This window comes from Podarcis melisellensis (assembly GCF_964234715.1).
Source record: "Podarcis melisellensis genome assembly, chromosome: 3".
NCBI lineage: Eukaryota > Metazoa > Chordata > Lepidosauria > Squamata > Lacertidae > Podarcis > Podarcis melisellensis.
In genome coordinates, this window is record NC_138530.1 from 80,774,813 (window position 1) to 80,793,291 (window position 18,479).

At 40.0% G+C, this 18,479-nt stretch overlaps 2 protein-coding genes across 7 annotated transcripts in view; one reads left to right on the forward strand and one right to left on the reverse strand.

The window, feature by feature from the left end:
- Positions 1 to 18,479, reverse strand: part of PRSS35 (serine protease 35) — a 158,208-nt gene that overhangs the window by 88,062 nt on the left and 51,667 nt on the right. The gene's annotated exons all lie outside the window — the stretch shown is intronic.
- The window catches only part of ME1 (malic enzyme 1), a 118,981-nt gene that overhangs the window by 45,412 nt on the left and 55,090 nt on the right, over positions 1 to 18,479 (forward strand). For both annotated transcript variants that reach the window (XM_081904887.1, XM_081904888.1), the window contains 3 exons: positions 2,821 to 2,896; positions 5,480 to 5,641; positions 17,283 to 17,386. In XM_081904887.1, coding sequence (XP_081761013.1) covers positions 2,821 to 2,896; positions 5,480 to 5,641; positions 17,283 to 17,386 — 342 coding nt within the window. The remainder of the gene's footprint in view (positions 1 to 2,820; positions 2,897 to 5,479; positions 5,642 to 17,282; positions 17,387 to 18,479) is intronic.

The window sequence follows — 18,479 nt, forward strand, 5'->3', positions numbered from 1 at the left end:
TAATAATTTCATTGTAACAATGTGGGTTAGAAATCAGGGTGGAGGGGTCATGAGAAGTTTAATTTTAAACACCCAATAAAATCTTATGTATGGAAGTGAGAGCTGGACCATAAAGAAGGCTGATCGCCGAAGAATTGATGCTTTTGAATTATGGTGCTGGAGGAGACTCTTGAGAGTCCCATGGACTGCAAGAAGATCAAACCTCTCCATACTGAAGGAAATCAACCCTGAGTGCTCACTGGAAGGACAGATTGTGAAGCTGAGGCTCCAGTACTTTGGCCACCTCATGAGAAGAGAAGACTCCCTGGAGAAGACCCTGATGTTGGGAAAGATGGGGGGCACAAGGAGAAGGCGGCGACAGAGGACGAGATGGTTGGATAGTGTTTTCGAGGCTACCAGCATGAGTTTGACCAAACTGCGGGAGGCAGTGGAGGACAGAGGTGCCTGGCGTTCTCTGGTCCATGGGGTCACGAAGAGTCGGACACGACTAAACGACTAAACAACAACAACAAAAATCTTATGAATTTTAGAAGATCCTGCGGTAAATACTCACATTATGATGCTGTAATGATAAATTGTATTTATTGCTGTGACTTACTTAGACAGTCTAAGAAGATGCATGGGAATATTCCCATGAGAATGTCATGAACACAAACTTAGCCTAATATGGTTTGGGTTCTCCATTTCTGGCACAAGGCTGAAATAAGGCTGCAAATATTAGTATCCTACAAAAAACAACAGAAGTGTTACTACCTTGCTAAGATATTAATGGCTAGCACTTTCATGGACCCCCTTTTAAAAATTGGTATTACATTTGCTACTTTCCAGTCCTTGGGTATATTTTTGTTAGAAGACCAGCAATTTCAGATTTGAATTCTTTAAGAACTATTTAAGTGGATCCTGTCTAGACACAGTCATTGGTATCAAAAACCCAGAGAGTTTGCAAGAGAATCAGCAGCATTCCCCCATCTCACTCCTGACAAACACATATAAATAGCTTTAAAAATACATACTGTATAATGAAGATAAGGTCAAATTCAGGTTCCTGTATCTGGAAAAATCATGATAAAAGTTATATTTAGGCTGCAATCCTATACTCGTTTACCTAATAGTAAGTCCCATGGACATCAATAGGGTTTATTTCTGAGGAGTCATATAATGGATTGCATTGTTAGCCTACTAACTGCACTGTAGAATTTATGGAAATACGTGTGAGCATTTATATTTTTACAATGAATCACCTACATTTCCCCCTTCATTTAAACTGGACCCCATATTTCCCATATGCATACATCCTGTTATATATTTATCTGTTGAGTTAAGTTTGTTATCAAAACACTAGGTTAACTGAAGTCATGGTCTTTTCTATTACAGTGCAGGGGTCCCCTTGTTTTTTTTTCTGGTTGTATAAAATTCATTGCATTTTGCATACCGGGTTACAATCACTCTTAACTTTAGTTAGTTTTTAATGTTGATAAAAAGTCTCCAAAGTTGGAACTCTTGCTATTTCAGCTTTCCTGTATACAGATGTATACAGTTATTAGTTTGGTTCACAGAACACATTTCCAGATTGTTCTTAGGAGTTGTATTTGCCACACTTATTTGCAATCTGTGAACTTTTTAAAAAGAAAGGTAAGAATTTTGAGTTTTAAATGATATCGCATAGCTATTCATGCCAGTTTGGGTGGGGGAAAGAAAAATAAATTGAATTGTCTTTTATTTTCCCTGTCGCTTCTGAGCCTCCCACCTACTGCTGAGTAGGGGTGTGGCTAGGCCTGTTTTTAAAAACTGTGTCCTGCTCACTGTTTTGCATTGCCTTCCTTGCTTCTTGCCACTCTCTAATCTTGTTTTTGTGGGATGAGAGGAAGTTTCAGAATCATATTGGCTCTCCCCTCCAGAAGAGTGGCATTGCTTTTTAGGGTTTCTCCATGTCACCAAGTGCCATGGGCTAGTTTGCTCTTGTAGCAAAGTTGTTCCTAAGTGCAACACATTATGGGAATAAATGATGTCCATTCACATATGTAAAAGTAAAGGGGTAGACTTTTGGGGTACGGGCTGAACCTATTTCTCTTCTGGTGATCTCAGTGCCTGAAGTAAGAAGCAAATATTGCCTTAGCTATGTCTCAGATTACAGTTTCTTTTATGTTGTCCATGGAACTCAATGAAATTCACAGGGAACCATGCCATCCTTAGTCTGTGTAACCCCATCCTGGGCTCCATTTTTTGGTCATGCTGTGGGAAGGAATGTTGGGAACTTGTGTTTCGTCTGTAGCCTATTGTCATGATGTGTGGGTATCTGTATAGGAAGAACAGGTAGACATGAAATGCATTTCTGTGTGATCTGCACAGTCACATCCCTGCTACAGAATTCCTGACATTGTTAGGCTGGGCTATCCCATGCATACTGACCTTACTGCAGTAGTGTCCCTGCTTGCTATGTCTTGCTTTTCCACATAGGAGTGCCAACCACTCACTTATATGGGAGAAACAAAATAAATAAATTCCTTCCAGTAGCACCTTAGAGACCAACTAAGTATGTTATTGGCATGAGCTTTCGTGTGCATGCACACTTCTTCAGATATGGGAGAAACAACCTAGATGTACATCTGTCTAAATTCATCCTCTGACTCTAGTGATATTCTGTGGAACCCCCCCCCCCCCCGTGACAATCAAGTCTGCCTAGCCATATTCTCGGTTCTTGGTTGTTTGTGTTTCCAGCATGTGTACATTGTGTATGTGTGCATATGATACCAATGATTTTAAAAGGGAAAGCTTCATGTCTGAAAAGGCTAGTTTTAAATTTAAATCATTTTCTTACAGAGGACTCTTCATCACTCCCCATGATCGAGGACATGTTGGAACACTGCTTAAAGCATGGCCTGAAGCTGTCATCAAGGTAGGTTCTTTAGCTACAAGTAATATGTGTCAGGTCTCTGGATGACTAAAATGATAATATAAGCCAGAGCTGAACTATATGATTAGCAGAATGATCTGGTGTAGATTGTGAGTAGGTAGAGGACTGTATATTTGAATACCACCAAACAAAGTATTAATCCAAATGTATGTTATGAATCATTGGAAGTAAATTGAAAATCTAATCTATTACAAGTTTGCCACAAGTCCCTTACTACTACACATGAAATATTCATAAAAAGTGGCCACCTCGAATAGTACATAGTTACTGATCTATGCAGAATACTAGTTTGCACAGTAGTCATTTTACTGTGGTTTTTTATGCCTTAAATCTTTAACATGGACTCCCTCACTTTTTTTCTTTTCACTATTGGAATTGAGGTCACTGTAGTATTTACACATTTGATAACTATTTATTTGTTTATTTAAAATATTTATATACCACTCTTCACCTAAATGATACTAGTGTGGTTTACAATATATATACCTAATGCAATAAAAGCCATGTATTATAATATTGAAAAACATAATAAAATTCAAACCACTGTAGCCAGTAGTTAGAACCAAGCAAGGAATTAAGAGCCAGCAACACTTGGGTGAAAAGTTGAGTTAAACAGGCACTAAAAACTCATCAAATTTGTTGCCTGCCTTATTTTAGAGGGAAGGGAATTCCACAGGCCTGGCATCACGATGGGAAACTCTGTCCCCCAGGATGCTGCATAATTTGCCTCAGCAGGCAGTGGTACAACCAACAGAGCTTCCTATGAATATCTCAGCACGTGGGAAGACATGTATGGGAGCAGGCATTCTTTCAGATATCCAGGCACCAAGTTGTTGTAGAGGGGCATATGTGTTGTCTTCAATTTGGCTTGGTAGCAGTTTGGCAGCCAGTGCATTTCCTTCAAGACTGGTGTAATATGATCATGGTAGTTGCCCCACTTGGCAGCCTAGCTTACCTCAGTTTGAACCAGCTTCAAGAGAAGCTGTGCATAGAGCATATTACAGTAATCCAATCTTTAGGTTACCAACATGTGGGGTCATTGTTGCTAGGCCACAGTGGTAGCTGCTTGGCACACCAGCCAAAGCTTATAAAATGTTCTGCTAGCCACTGAATTCATTTGTGCCTCCAGCTACATTAACTAGTGCATCTTTCCATGTTCTGGCTACTGGGAGGTGGTAGTGACAATAGCCAATGGGACTTACACCTCTTTCCAACTTATATGTTGTTTCCTTGTGGGGCCAGAACAGAATAGAACAGAAAATTTTATATGGAATGCAGCACCGAATACTTGATTTTTAAATAACTATGACTGCATTCCTCAAGAATTTAGCAGAAGAAAAATTCATTAAAAGAAACTGAAACTGTAGCACATAAAGAGCACAGAGATTGTAATTTCCTGGGCCTTAATGGGCCTGGTCCCCTTCTTTTTCACCAGTAACGACGTCTAATGGCTTCTCTGATATTTAAGCAATTTTCTTGTTCACATCATCTTATACAGTTTTTAAAAGGTTTATCCAGAAGACAAACCCAGACTTCTTTTGTCAGCAAAACAATCCTTACATTGGAAAATATGAGTTGCTAGACCATTACAGTGTAATTATTCAGACTTGCTATAGCAGTATGTTAGTCATGCATTGGTGCAAGTGTTTAGGATCAGGGTGCCAAGCTTTCTTTCTATTTCAATCACAGAAGCTGATTCAGTATCAGTGTTTGAGCAATTAATTAAGAGTATCTGATTTTGGGGTGGGGACGACTGTTCAATTAAAAATGCTGCACCAATTACTTGGGCAGAAGTTTTTTATAAATAGAAATAGAAACAAATGGCAGATACTGATTTAAAAGAGGCATTCTGGCCAGAATACCTTTTCCAACATTACTTTGCTGCAGCACATATTTGCATCACCTAAGAATACTGAAAAATGTTAACCAGCGGTTCCACTTCCATTCACAGAATTCTCTTTTGTCTACTGGAGGATTCTTCAAGTGGAAGGGGAAGTTGTGCCTGCAGCCTCTTGTGCCCCCCCCCAATATCTGCACTAGGGGAGTAGAGAACCATCTAGAATAACGTGGAGGTGGCCCAGGCTTAGGGGTCTGCAAGAGGAAGGGAAAATGGTGAAAATCGCCTTCTCCTTTCCATTTGTGGAAACCTCTGTTAGATCAAAGACCCATGAATGGCAGGGCAAATTCATTTTTTTATGGCATTTCTATCCCACCTTTTTTCTTTAACATGCAACTCAGAACATGGGATTCTCTGACAGTTTCTCTTCAAGACATTGACCAGACCTAGATCTGCGTAACTCAGTGTCCCCCCCCCCCCCACTTTGCATCTATTTGTTTCTCATATGCAAATATAATGGACACATTAATCAACTACGCCTCTTGCAGTTACAATAAACTAAAGATTTGTTTGCTCAGATAACAGCCCTAGAAAAAATGTAACACACCAAAGCAGTATGGAATGCTTTGCCACTGTTCTTAATTTGAATCAACCTATTTATGAACGGACATGAAAAGAGCTTAGGACACGTTTCCAATTTTACACTGCTTATACTACTTTCCCTCTAGGCTATTGTGGTGACTGATGGAGAACGTATTCTTGGCCTTGGAGACCTTGGTTGTTATGGAATGGGCATCCCAGTGGGCAAACTAGCACTTTACACAGCATGCGGAGGAATGAAACCCCAGGAGTGTCTGCCTGTTATGCTTGATGTGGGAACTGACAATGAGGTAACTGTTGTTTCATGCTGTCATGAACATTTGATATATTTCAAGGAAGAAATGGACAAAACTGTGTAATAGTATTTGCCTGTTCAGCTGAAAGGGTATGGTTAACATTCTTTCCCAGGAAAAAAGAATTCTCACTTATTGCATGACAGTAGTTCTGATGTATATTTTAAACATTCTATTACAGTCCAGGCAATCAGTCTGTCTTCGTAGACTAGCCATTCTTCAACTTGGGTCTCCAGATGTTGTTGAACTACAAATCCCATCATGCCTTACCTCAGCTTGGGTTGGTGGGGTTGTACTCCAATAATACTTGGAAAACCAATGTTGAAGAACACTGTCCTAATGCAAATTTAGAGGCTTTTGCTGCAGCAGTGCCCTGAGCAAGCTCCATGGGATACGGAGTGCAACACAAGGGAAGATACAATGTTTTGTCAAAGTCAAGTGTGCCAAGGACAAGTTGGGACTGGTGATGGCACACCTGCAAAATTCTCCTTCATAGTGTGCCTGCAGTAGTTTAGTGCATTAGTATTTGGGATGGGCTTAGCTCCTGGCACAAGAGGAAGGCTCAAGGAATGTCTTGTGCAAATAATAGGAAAGCAGCACTGCATTCTATACTCTAGTTCCATCCATGTAGTTCCTGTACTGAAAATAAATTTTCTAGCTGTTGCTGGTATTAGTAGTGACCTTATAATTTTATGAGCGGCACATTAGGAAACACTAGTTTGGATCCTAAGAACTGCAAATGTAGTTCTCACAGAATGGGATTTCCTTGCTGTTTCTTTTGGCTACTCCAAAAAATTGCACCTGAAGATTGTGGAATGCTTCCAGAATGGCATGCAATGTGGTGTATCAGGGCCTTCAACAAAATAGGGAGGTTGGTGGAAATGAGAGACATCCTCTAGCGCAAGCAGAAGAACTATTCACACTAAGATTTTACCGGATACAGACCACTGTATATGTGCAGTAATATTATATTACTCTTGCTTGAAACATTTGTGAAGGTTATTTAACCTTAAAATCTGTCCTCATGATTGTATCCATTAAAAGAAAAATCCCCATGATTAGGAATGCCTGGGTACATGGCAATTTCTGTAAAGTGGGGAATGATGTACATTATTGCAGAGCAAAACTTATGGAAATGATTTGTATAAGGCTGTTTTAATAAACTCAGTTGTAGAAGGGGAATAGTGGAAATAGGATGTGATGAAATATTTTGGATGGTTTAAACAATGTAGTGATGAAAAGGAATGCAAAAAACATCAAATGCTTTTGAAAACAGATCTGACCATTTACTGTCATTGTTCCAGAAAATAAGGAAAAATATAAAATTGCATGCAGTGGATTTCCCAGCCATTAAGACAGAGAGAGTCTTGGAATTCAATTTGAAACAGGGAACAGATCATTACAGTATGTTAGCCTGCTGTCACTGAAGCAGATAGTCTTAGAAGAGACTGAATTTATTAAAGCTAGTTGGGAATTTCCTGATGGAAACTATTTTGATTTCTTAAAAATACTGTGTTTCATCGAAACTGGAATGTTGCAATCTTATTATGCTGTGAAATGGAACTTCCAGTGGCAGGCAGAGCTGTCTAATTCCTAGTCAAAGGCTGCAAGCTTCAAGACTGTTTCTACACAGTTTCTTTCACAGGGTTCCGATTATATTTTATTAGATCTTCCCAAGCCACAGACAAGTCCATACAGATAATTGTTATTTTAGTAGGAACAAAATGTTTCTGCACCGGAGCTTCTAGCTAGAGCTGGACATACATGAATCACCTTCTCTAGGTGGTAGATTACATAAGAGGAGCAATTTATCTGCCTCCAGCCTCCATGTACATAATTATTACTTCCAGCACAGGATGTGTGAAGAGACCTCCGGCTCTAGGGTGGTATATAAATTCAATAAATAATAAAAATAATTATGTGTGAAAGTATTGAAAGGCAGCCTAGACCTGTTTCATGAATGTTGGATTTGGACCGAAAGCACCAAATCAAAAGTATTTCTGTGTGGAAGCAGCCAGTAAGATTTGAGGCCAGGTAGCAACTGTGCACCTGTTTGGATAACGTGAAGAAAAACCTAGCCACAAGGGACTTAAAGATTCAGGTGTAATGCAGTATTCTTTTTCTACTCCCAAGTCATAAAGGTTATGCAAAACACTGCCTTGCTTCAAATGCTGCATTACAAACAACTTTTTGTCTTCTGAAAATTAGTATAGGGATCAAATGGAGAATTTCTTTTTGAAATCTCTGTGCTCAAGGGGAGAGGTTTTGGTAGTATGTATTACCTCTTTCTTGGAGGCTGAGCTGGTATTAGAATTTAAAACATAAGAGTTGCAATGGGACTCAGCATACCAAATTTCATTCCAGTATCTCAGTTGGAAGAGTTATTGCATTACAGCCAAATAACTGTAGAATCAAATGGAATGCCAAGTGGGCATGTTCAGCCAACAATTTTGATTGAACTTGGAAGTTTTGGTCAGAAGGCAGTTGAGAGACAGTAGTCTTGTAAACAATCATCTCAAGTAAGAGAGTGCATGTGTATTTTTCAAACTTAGGACTTTATAACTCAGACAGCTGTAGTAGTAGTAGTAGTAGTAATTAAATAATAATAATAATAATAATAATAATAATAATAATAATAATAATAATAACAACAACAACAACAACAACAACAATATCATTATTTATACCCCACCCATCTGGCTGGGTTTCAGATATTAAAAACTTCCCGATATAGGATGTCTTCCAAAAGCTGCCTTCAGATGTCTTCCAGAAGTTATGTAGTTCTTTATCTCCTTATCTCCCCACACCCTGTCCCCCTAAAACAGTACTTCTGTTTTATAAGGATTCAACCTCAATCCATTAACCTCCATCCACTCTCCAACCGCCTCCAGACACTCACATAGGATATTCACTGCCTTCACTGGTTCCAATTTAAGAAAGAAGTAGAGCTGGGTATCATCCGCATCCTGGTGAACACGAAGCCTAAACCCCCTGATGTTCTCTCCCAGCAGCTTCATATAGATGTTGAAAAGCATGGGGGAGAGGATGGAACCCTGAGGTATCCCACATGTGAAAGCCCAGGGGACTGAACACTCATCCCCCAACATCACTTTTTGGACACGACCTAGGAGGAAGGAGCAGAACCACTGTATAACAGTGCCCTCAACTCCCAACCCTTCTGGCCGGTCCAGAATGATACCATGGTCAACGGTATCAAAAGCCACTGGGAGATCCAGCAGAACTAGGAAACAGCTTTCACCTTTGTCCCTAGCCCACTGGAGATCATCGACCAGCGCAACCAAGGCAGTTTCAGTCCCATAATGAGGCTTGAATCCTGATGGGAAGGGATCCAAATGGAATCCTGATGGGAAGGGATCCTCCAAGCATGCTTGGTATTGTTCAGCAATTGCCCACACAACCACCTTGCCCAAGAATGGAAGGTTTGAGATTGGGCAATAGTTGGCAGGTCTAAATATGTTTTTTTTAAGAAGCTGCTGCTTTCAGCAGGTCTGGAAAGACTCCTGCACAGAGGGAAGCATTCATCATCCCGTGGAGCCCATTGCTCAGCCCTTCTCAGCTTGCTTTTATGAGCCAGGGTGGGTAAGGGTCAAGGAGACAGGTGGTCAGTTTCACTCCTCAAAGCAGCCATGCCCTCGGAGGTAACAGATTAGAATTGATCCCATGCAACTTGACTAGTCAGGACTCTAGCACTCTCCCACCCCAGCCCTACTCCCACAGTCTACCTCTTTCCGAATCTGAGCAACTTTAACTGCAAAGAAGTTTGCAAAATCATTGCAGGAAATCTTAGGGTCCTCATCAGGCAAAGGTGGTTCCATTAGATTGTGAGCCACCTGAGAGAGTCTCCTGCTGCTGTTTTCTGCAGATGCAATAGATGCGGCAAAGAAGATGTTCTTCTTGGTAGGCTCAACTTTGAGCTCTAACCCATGTTTGCTCGGATTCAGAATGAGTTTTCCGCCACTGGTGTTCTAGCCATCTCAGCGATTGTTTCATCTCCCTCAGCTCTGGGGCAAACCACAGGGCCGTCAGGACTCCATGCAATTGGAGAGGGCACTTCGGAGCCAGACAGTAAATAGCCCTGGCTATCTCTGTATTCCAGTGGGCCACCAGGGAATCAGCTGAGAGGCAATCAACATGGGATAAAACATCCCCAACCACTCTCTGGAAAGCATTTGGATCCATTAAGTGTTGGAGATGGACCATTTGAATCCGTCCCACCTCCCTGTGAAGAAGAAGTTGCTCCAGGAAGTCATCTGATCATAGCACTTCTTGTATTTCACTTTTACTTAATGTCAGATCACCCATGTCTATAAAGCTGAACACCAGGGCTAAGGCATGTCTGAGGCTATGGGTCGGGCCAAACTTATTCAGGGACAGCCCCTTGGAGGCCATTCTTTCCAAGAAGTCCCAAGCAGCCCCTTGTAAGGTGGTGTCGGCATGGATGTTAAAATTCCCTAGGACAACCAAACCAGGAGAACAATCACCATGACCTGAAGCATCTCAGGCCGGGAATCCGTGGTGCAGCGGGGAGGTCAGTACACCAATAGGAATTCTATACTGCCCCTGTTGCCCAACTTCCAGAACATGCACTCTGAAAACTGAGTCTCCCCAATAGGATGCCTGGTGCAAAGTAAAGACTTCCTAAAGATCACTGTAAAGACTGTTCATGGAAGACAATCTTACTCAGCTACGAGTGATCACCAAAGAAGAAGAAGAAGCTCCTTCACCCACTGCGCTAGGATTGGAGTGTTAAGATGCCACCCTCCAAGACCCCTCACTAGCTGAGTCAAGTAAACAACGACCCCAAGTTTGGATTGTGGTTTGCTTCTCCTGTGCACTAGGAGACAGGAGCAAAGGGGGTGCAATAAGCACATTTATGGTAAACCATTAACAGTAGTTCATGGTGATGTCCAAATACATTTTACTGTTGTTTCCTCATGGGACTGACAGATAAAATTGATGTTAAAGATAGCTGTTATTTTCTTTAGAAAATAGTGTATAATTTATATAAATTAAACTTCACAAAATTTGGAACTTCTTAATGTAATGCAGTCTTCATACCATGTATGTCCAAATACATTTTTTACATTGAATTAGGTCAGAGTGTTCATAAACCCAAGAGTGAATCGTTCCAAAGAAGAAGAAAAATAAAAGGATATAAAATTACAATGAGTGTTATCCAATTGTGAATGTACTGAGTAAAATAGTACATGGAAATGCCAGTGCACATATTACCTGGAATGTGTTTTATTACACATGTGTGCAGCAGGGAAATGTAGACTTTAAATGCTTCCCTAATGTATTCTCTCTCTCTCTCTCTCTCTCTCTCTCTCTCTCACTCTCACTCTCACTCTCACTCTCTCTCTCACACACACACACACACACACCCCTCTGAGATTGCTGGCTTTGTGTTTTATTTAAACAAGACAATATTTATAAAGAATCTACATGTTCTAGAAATGTGGCAAATAAAACATGTGTGAATATTATCAAGTCAATGCACGGCCTGCACTGTTATCCCTTCCCCTCATTGTAGGACTTGTACCGTGATACTCATATCTGTATGCATGACTGAGATGGTGCAGTTTTGAAATAAAGTGCAGGTATAGCTGTGGATTGGTATGGATATGCCACTTCCCACACTCTTGTTTGTGGGTGTAGCAAGTATTCTGTTAGGCCTGTTTAACACAATGCTTTTAGCTTAAGCGAACTACTAGATGTGGCTGCTGGAAGCATTTTATATTGAGGAGCCTTCAAAATGATAAACAGCAGAAGGCTGCTGTAGTATGAGGTGTCACTGGACCATTTCCATGCACAGACGCTGCAGTATTCTAGGGATGGGAAGCAGGAACCTATCATGGGGACCTCTAAAATGAAGAACCAGATACATACTACAAGCTGCCACGTGTTTTAATCTGGTTTTAGCTTTTTAGTCATTTTAATTGCTTTTGAACATTTCAAATACTTGTTTTAACTATTTTTTCTGATAATTTTGTTGTCTTATTTTTTTTATAAACCACTTTGAGGTTTTATTATAATCAGGCAGTATATAAATGCTGTTGAAATAAACAAGAACAAAAATAATAAATAACATACTTCAAATCCTTTTAAGCAGTTTTCACCCAAGAGACCATTCCTTCCCTTTGAAAATCTTCCTTTGTATGAAATACATGTGGAATAAAATGGAAAGCATATAGTTTTTGTAGAAAAAATATACTAGAGCAAAAACTATGATCCAGGAGGTTTCTATATTTTTAAACTAATACAACTTGTCATTTATATAGCAATAGCAGACGCAGTATATCAACAATGCGTATAACAGGTGTGCAAAGTATTCTCCTGTTGCAGAGGGGGTTTAGTGGACTAAGGTTTCGAAAATAGTGGCTTGACAGAAGCCACATACTGAGTTGATAACTAAAATGACATTTCAACCAGGGTTTCCCAGATTATGCTGAAAATTTAGCCACTGTTCCACACCACCTCTCAAACTACTGTAGCAACATATTATCACTACATTTGAGGCTTCATATGGAGCAGACTGAAGTGATAGACTACTAAGGTGGTATAATAGATTATGCCATTTCAGACTTCAGGTGGCAGATAACACTGTTAATGTTTGTTGATAGAAACCTACTACAAATAAAAAACCAGCACAGCTGCAAATAGAATGGCTATTCATGCACCACCCCAAAAGACAAAAATGCATCACTAGAAAATCAGCACAAAGGGGGACACAAAGGTGCATAAAATTCACATCTGCTAATTTCTGTATAGATATAAATTCAGAAATAATTACTGTAATTTAAATAGTAATATAATACATCTCATAATAATGGAAAAGGCTTCAGCCAGCTATCCTGTGTGCCTGCTCAGTCTGCTGTTTAGGTGTTAGCTGTGGATGAACAACTGTAAGGCCCCATTTAATTCATCTGTGTGTGCAGACCAGGCTACTGTTTAGGAATAGTTATTTATACTTGCCACATGCCAGCATAATGACAAAATTGGTAGGCGGTTTCTAACTTTCAGCTGCATTATCTACATTATGCTAATACTATTTGTTGCTAACATAGAAGACCTTTGGCTGACTTACTTTGTTAGCTGCTAACTTGGCAACTGATTATTTTCAGTAAACTGCCAGAGATTTTACAAATTCTTCTTGATGTTTATTAATCTCTTATTTTTGATGCTCTTTTTTGAAGAGCTCTCAAACATTCACAACTGTAATGCAGTAAATGGCAATTTCTGTATTTCTTTTAGCTCAGGGGTATCGGGAACTTAGAAGCTTAGTGATAAATCTAGATTAAACAACATGCATATGTATCAGTTTCATGTTAACTCTACTATAACAGCCAGCCTTTTATGAGCAAAAATGTAGCACTGAAAACAGTCTTTGAGCAAGTTTGGTTTGCCTTTTTTTTTAAGCATCAAAGTATGTCCTATGAATTCATAGCTTTCAACTTCTCAACTACTGTAAGTCTAATGTAACTTACAGCGCATTGCTGCTAAAGCATATAAAAAGCGATCAAACAGAAAAGGGCAAATAACTGAAACTGCAGATCTCTGAATGGAAAAGTCAAATTCAGTAGCAACAGATCCTGCTGTTTTAAAGCAACATTGACCAAAATATAGTTTACTTTCAAGGAAGACAACTTGTGTAAATCTATATCATAAAATTAATATATTATCAGAATTTTTTCCATGGCCACCTGGTCATGGCCAGGTCTGCTTCACCTTTATACCTTGCATGTTGATTGCATTATCTGGGCTTGACAAGGCATGTTACCCACACCTACTCACTGAGCTAGCAGGCTCCACCTGGGCTGTAAACGGAATGTAATTAGAGTAAAGGAAATGTGTGTGTGTGTGTTCTATCACACAGGAACACACCCATGTGTCATGTCCAGTACTTGCCTTAGACTAGTGAATTCCTAGAAAGAATCAAGACACCTTGAGTCAGACAGTGGTCGTTGGGCCCAATCTGTACTGAATGCCTCAGCATGAGCTGGTGACCTTTTTGTCTTGGGCTCTGATCTTCATGATGTATATAAGGTAATTTTTTTTTACAAATCTGCCCTAAATGAGAGTTCATGTAGTAGTGAAAAATACCCATACCGCTGTATACCTAGCAGAAATCTGAGTGAGGCATGTGAGCATGAGAGCATCTTGACATCTGCCCAGACTGTGTATATGTGGTGGACATAGGGAACATATGGTTGTGGTGGGCTATGCCCAGTCTGCATGGCGTAGCTCACAGCATGCATAGAAACCTGGATAGCACTTCCTTGTGTCATCATTGCAGCAAGATTGTGAATGAAATCTGCCTGCCCAGGAGCATCTAGTGTACAGCAAAATTATTTAGATTTTGGTTAGTTGGGTTGCTGTACTAATGTGCCAGAACCCTCAGATTTTGAGAAGCAACTCAAGATGTAATAAAATGTTAGGTGTGCCGATAGATGGCTGTAAAGATTTGGAAGTTGGGCCTATTTTGAGCCACAGGCTTGCAGTGGGCATTGGAAAGTTAGCTTCACATCAGCACAACTCTGAAACATATTGGCAGCTTTCATGAGAAGATTCAAAGGGGACTTGTGTTCTCAGGTTTTCCACAGAAACAGCAAGAGTACTCATGTTGCTTCAATTACTTTGGCAGTACTTTACAGGCAATGTACAGTAAATGTTGGAAGTCTCCACTACTAAATTCAAGTCCAACTACTTATCAAAGTACTTATACCTGGCAGGAGCCTCAGCTGGACTGTAAGCTGGCCATCCTAAAATCACTCACAGTTCTATTGGTTACAAAAACTATTTAGGATTTGGACCACTGAAATCAATGGGTCTGCTATTCATGAAATGTTTATAAGTTTAGCTTTTAGAGTCTGACACCAGAAAGTTGTCAACACTTTAGTGTGAATAAATGAGCACATTTCCTAAATGCTTTCCTGGAGCTTGGCTTCAGTGCATTTTGTTCTTTCTCTAGAAAAATAGACCACTAGAAAAGCAACATGGGAAGAAAAGGGACTAAAGTTTGTAGTTCAGTAGTAGGAATAGTTGGAACCTGGGGCTGTCTGACCTAATTAGCATTGAAACCATGAGTGTCTTTGTTGCTGCTGCTGCTGCTGCTAAGACAGTGCCAAGAACCAGGAACATATAGAACATTGCTAGGTTAGGTAAATCTGCCCCCGTGAGGTCATGTCAGCTGCTACCAGGTGAGATGCAGCAGTAAACCTCTGGAGTGGGGTGTGATACTTGCTTAGAGAAGATACTGCATTGAAATCCCAACTCATACAGTGGGAATTGTGAATCTAAGTAGTATGAGATTGTGAGGAAACATGAGTATTTGATATTGTTGGCATAGGATTGTATATCAGAGTTCTGTGACCTTGTAAATACATGATACTGGTTCAGAAGAAGTATATTTTGACAATATTTGGCTCTGGTTGCTACTATCAAGATTCACTGTTCAAACCATCTGTGTGTTTTAGTTTAAAGTGTGCCATATATTTTCAGTTATTCAACTTTAAACGAGAGCAATAGAAAGAGGGCCTTTGTTACAGCTATCCTAAGTCTTGATTTGAAATAGTAGCTGCTAGTTGGCGGCAGCTTTAGCTCTGAGAAGCAGATTTATTAAAGACAATGCATTGGAATACTCAAAAAGGAAAAAAACCAAAAACTTTACTCCATAGTTTATCCTGTACTAACTACTAGAGCAACAGATACTGCCATGAATACTGAGACTATGAGTAGGGACAGAATACATATTTGTGTCTTCTTAAACTGACTTGTCGTAGTTAAGGGAGAGGTTATTTTTCCTTGTTAAATAGTATAGCCAGATTATTTTCTAGATCACTTTTTGAAAGAGGGACGAGCAAGACTTATTGCGGACAGCTTATTGCTGATGCAACAGCTCCATGATATACCTACAGATTTAGCCTGTTAGTTCCACGCTCCTCGTGGGACAGCCCCCTTATCAGTGCTTTTCTACTAGAAAAACAGGGTTCTGGTACTCACCATGAAATTATTCAAGTAAGTGCCACACTTTTAACCAGTGCTTATCTTTTAGAAAAACAAGGTGCTGATACTGTGTACCCTTGAGTACCCCTAGAATAAAGCCCAGCTCCTTGCGCTGCGTGAACAGGAATTCCCCAAGTCTTACTGCATTCTAGCCCTTGCAGTGGCTTCAGAAATGAAGGGCAGGTCATTGCATGTTAGCCTGGTACCCAACATGGCAGTTTTGCTAAGTTGTGGAGAAGGTAGGTTGAAGGTTTGCACCTGCACCTTGCTCTCTGCTGCCATGGGAATATTTATTGGTAGCCTGAGGGCAGCACTGATACACAACTTGCCCAGTTGCAGTCTGGATGATGAAAATGACCCCTTGCTATTTTTCTGAAAGGCAGAGTGTATCACTGCAATGGGAAGAGATTGTCGCCAGCTTGTTCATGAAGTTGCAAGTGATGTTTGAAATAGCTATAATGCATCCATACTTGCTGATGGTTAGGCTTCAATAACAGTAAAAATGCCAGAACAGAAAATGCATTGGCTTCTTGGAATGTTCTTTGCCTGAACATTAGCTCAGTTTTGACTTTAGCTCAGTTTTGACGTGAGCAGATAAATGCTTGTGTTGTGTTTTTTTTAATGCTATGGGTACTGCACATATTGGGATCTGTAAATTATAAGGTATGATTTGACATCCGCAACTCAAAGCCAGCCGTTATGCTGAAGAAAGAACATAATATGTACTCTGTAATTGGCATCTTCATTTTTTCCTTCCTCTATCACTATTTGAAAGGCGTTTCTGATCTACAAAATTTGACTTTATAATTTTGTGAATTTAACTTTTACTTCATCATCTAAGAATGGCAGAAAATGATCCCACACATTACGCTTTCAGTAATTTTGCCTTTATAGGTTAATATATGTATGTATCTATATTCTAATCTTGTTCATTCTCATGCTACAGGCATATCTACTGTACAAACGTGTATCAGTTTTTTACTTTCAAAACTTCTCACAAAGAATCTTGGGAATTGTAGTTTGATGAGGTGCTGAGAATTCTTATTAGAGATCAATCACTCCCCATAATTCTCTGGAAGGATGTGACTATAAACCAGTTAGGCAAAGCAATCCTACTTGGACAGGGGAGGAAGAGTTAAAGGCGGACAATCTGCCCAATCCAAACCTCTGTTTAGTTTGTGCTGGCAGGGCAGAAGGAGGGTGTGGAGAGGCAATTTTCCTTTATTCAAAATCCCCCCTCCATTGGTTGCAGTGCCCAAGGGCTCACCCCAGGGCTGGCATACTTTTCTTCCAGTGCTCTGAAACATCTTCTTTCTACTGTTGTAACATTGATATCTAAGGAGGGGCAGCCACGGAGGCTTCTGTTGCTGCAAGAAGGAAGCCTTTGTGGATGGTCCTCTTGCTCTTCCCACAGAATTCCTTCTCTATCCATGAAAAAGGAGAGCCACAAAATTCTATGACCGCTGGGACAACTTCCCTAGGACCATAGAATTGTGCCCTTAATTTCCAGTTTAGAGATGCCAATACAGTCTTCATTTTTGGATTAGAAACACTCAAATGATAACTTGTCTGATATTCTTACCTTATTGGTTTTTATTTTATTTTTTAACAGGAGTTGCTAAAAGATCCTTTGTATATTGGGTTGAAACATAAACGAATCAGAGGCCAAGCTTATGATGATCTTCTTGATGAATTTATGCAAGCTGTGACTTCCCGGTAACTGATTTTATTTGTGTATTTTACATTGTTGAATGCTTCTGAACTTCATGGTACTCAAGGAGGACTAATTAAGAAGAGATGACACGTTTCCCTTTTTTGCAGTTCTTAAAAACTTTATAAAATGCAGTTCAAGTTCATATATTTATAATGATGAGCTGCCATAAGTTTACTCATGCAGAATGGCAAAAAGTTGGTGGAGGAAGACATAGCTATTCTTACTATACTGTATAAAACACTTAATTTACATTGAAGAAAACCAGAATGAGATGAGGCATTCATTTCTGATGAATTCCATTGCCACAGCGCTGTAGAACATAGGGATCTGTCATTATGTGAAATGGCCAGACCCTGTGCGCTACACAACCAAATAAGGATCATTTCACATGTTGCCAAGTTCCTGGAAGGCACTATTCTGTAGGGATTTGTGGGAAAACCATACGTAAATCACACGGAGAGATGGTTGTGCATGTTGAGCTTTCCACTGCGTAGAATCAGGGTGGACCTGCTTTAGGGAATTCATGACTGATGAGAGCTTTGCTCACATGTACACACGAATAAATGAATGAATAAATAAATAAATAAACAAATTTCAATCATTACATGTTGCAGGTTCCCTACAAACTACACAGAAGGCTTGTATAGAGCTTTAAAAAAACCAAACATATTATGCATATTTAAGTCTATAGGTGAAGGATTGCTGTTCCAATGCTATAAAACAATCCTGAACAGCACACAGTTTCAGCAGCTGGAATCAATATTAGAGTTGTGCCATACCCTGGCCCAGACATTTCAGGTATTACTTTGCTCCCCGCCCTCCACCCCAAGAGAGGCAGTTGTTGTTCTAGCTCCTTTTCCGGGGACGGAGGGAGTCAGAAATTTATGTGAGTGATGAGGTTTAGTACTTAATAACATTACAAGGTGTGTTCTTCCTTGCTAACTTAAAACAAAAAACAAAACAAAACAAAGTCCTTGCCTGGTATTGCAGCTACCCTTGGTTCCTAGAATATGATTTGACACCCCCATGTATAAGACAACCCCCTTTTTTGGGGGGACTCCGATTTAAGAAAATTGTGGGAGATGGCCCCAGGAC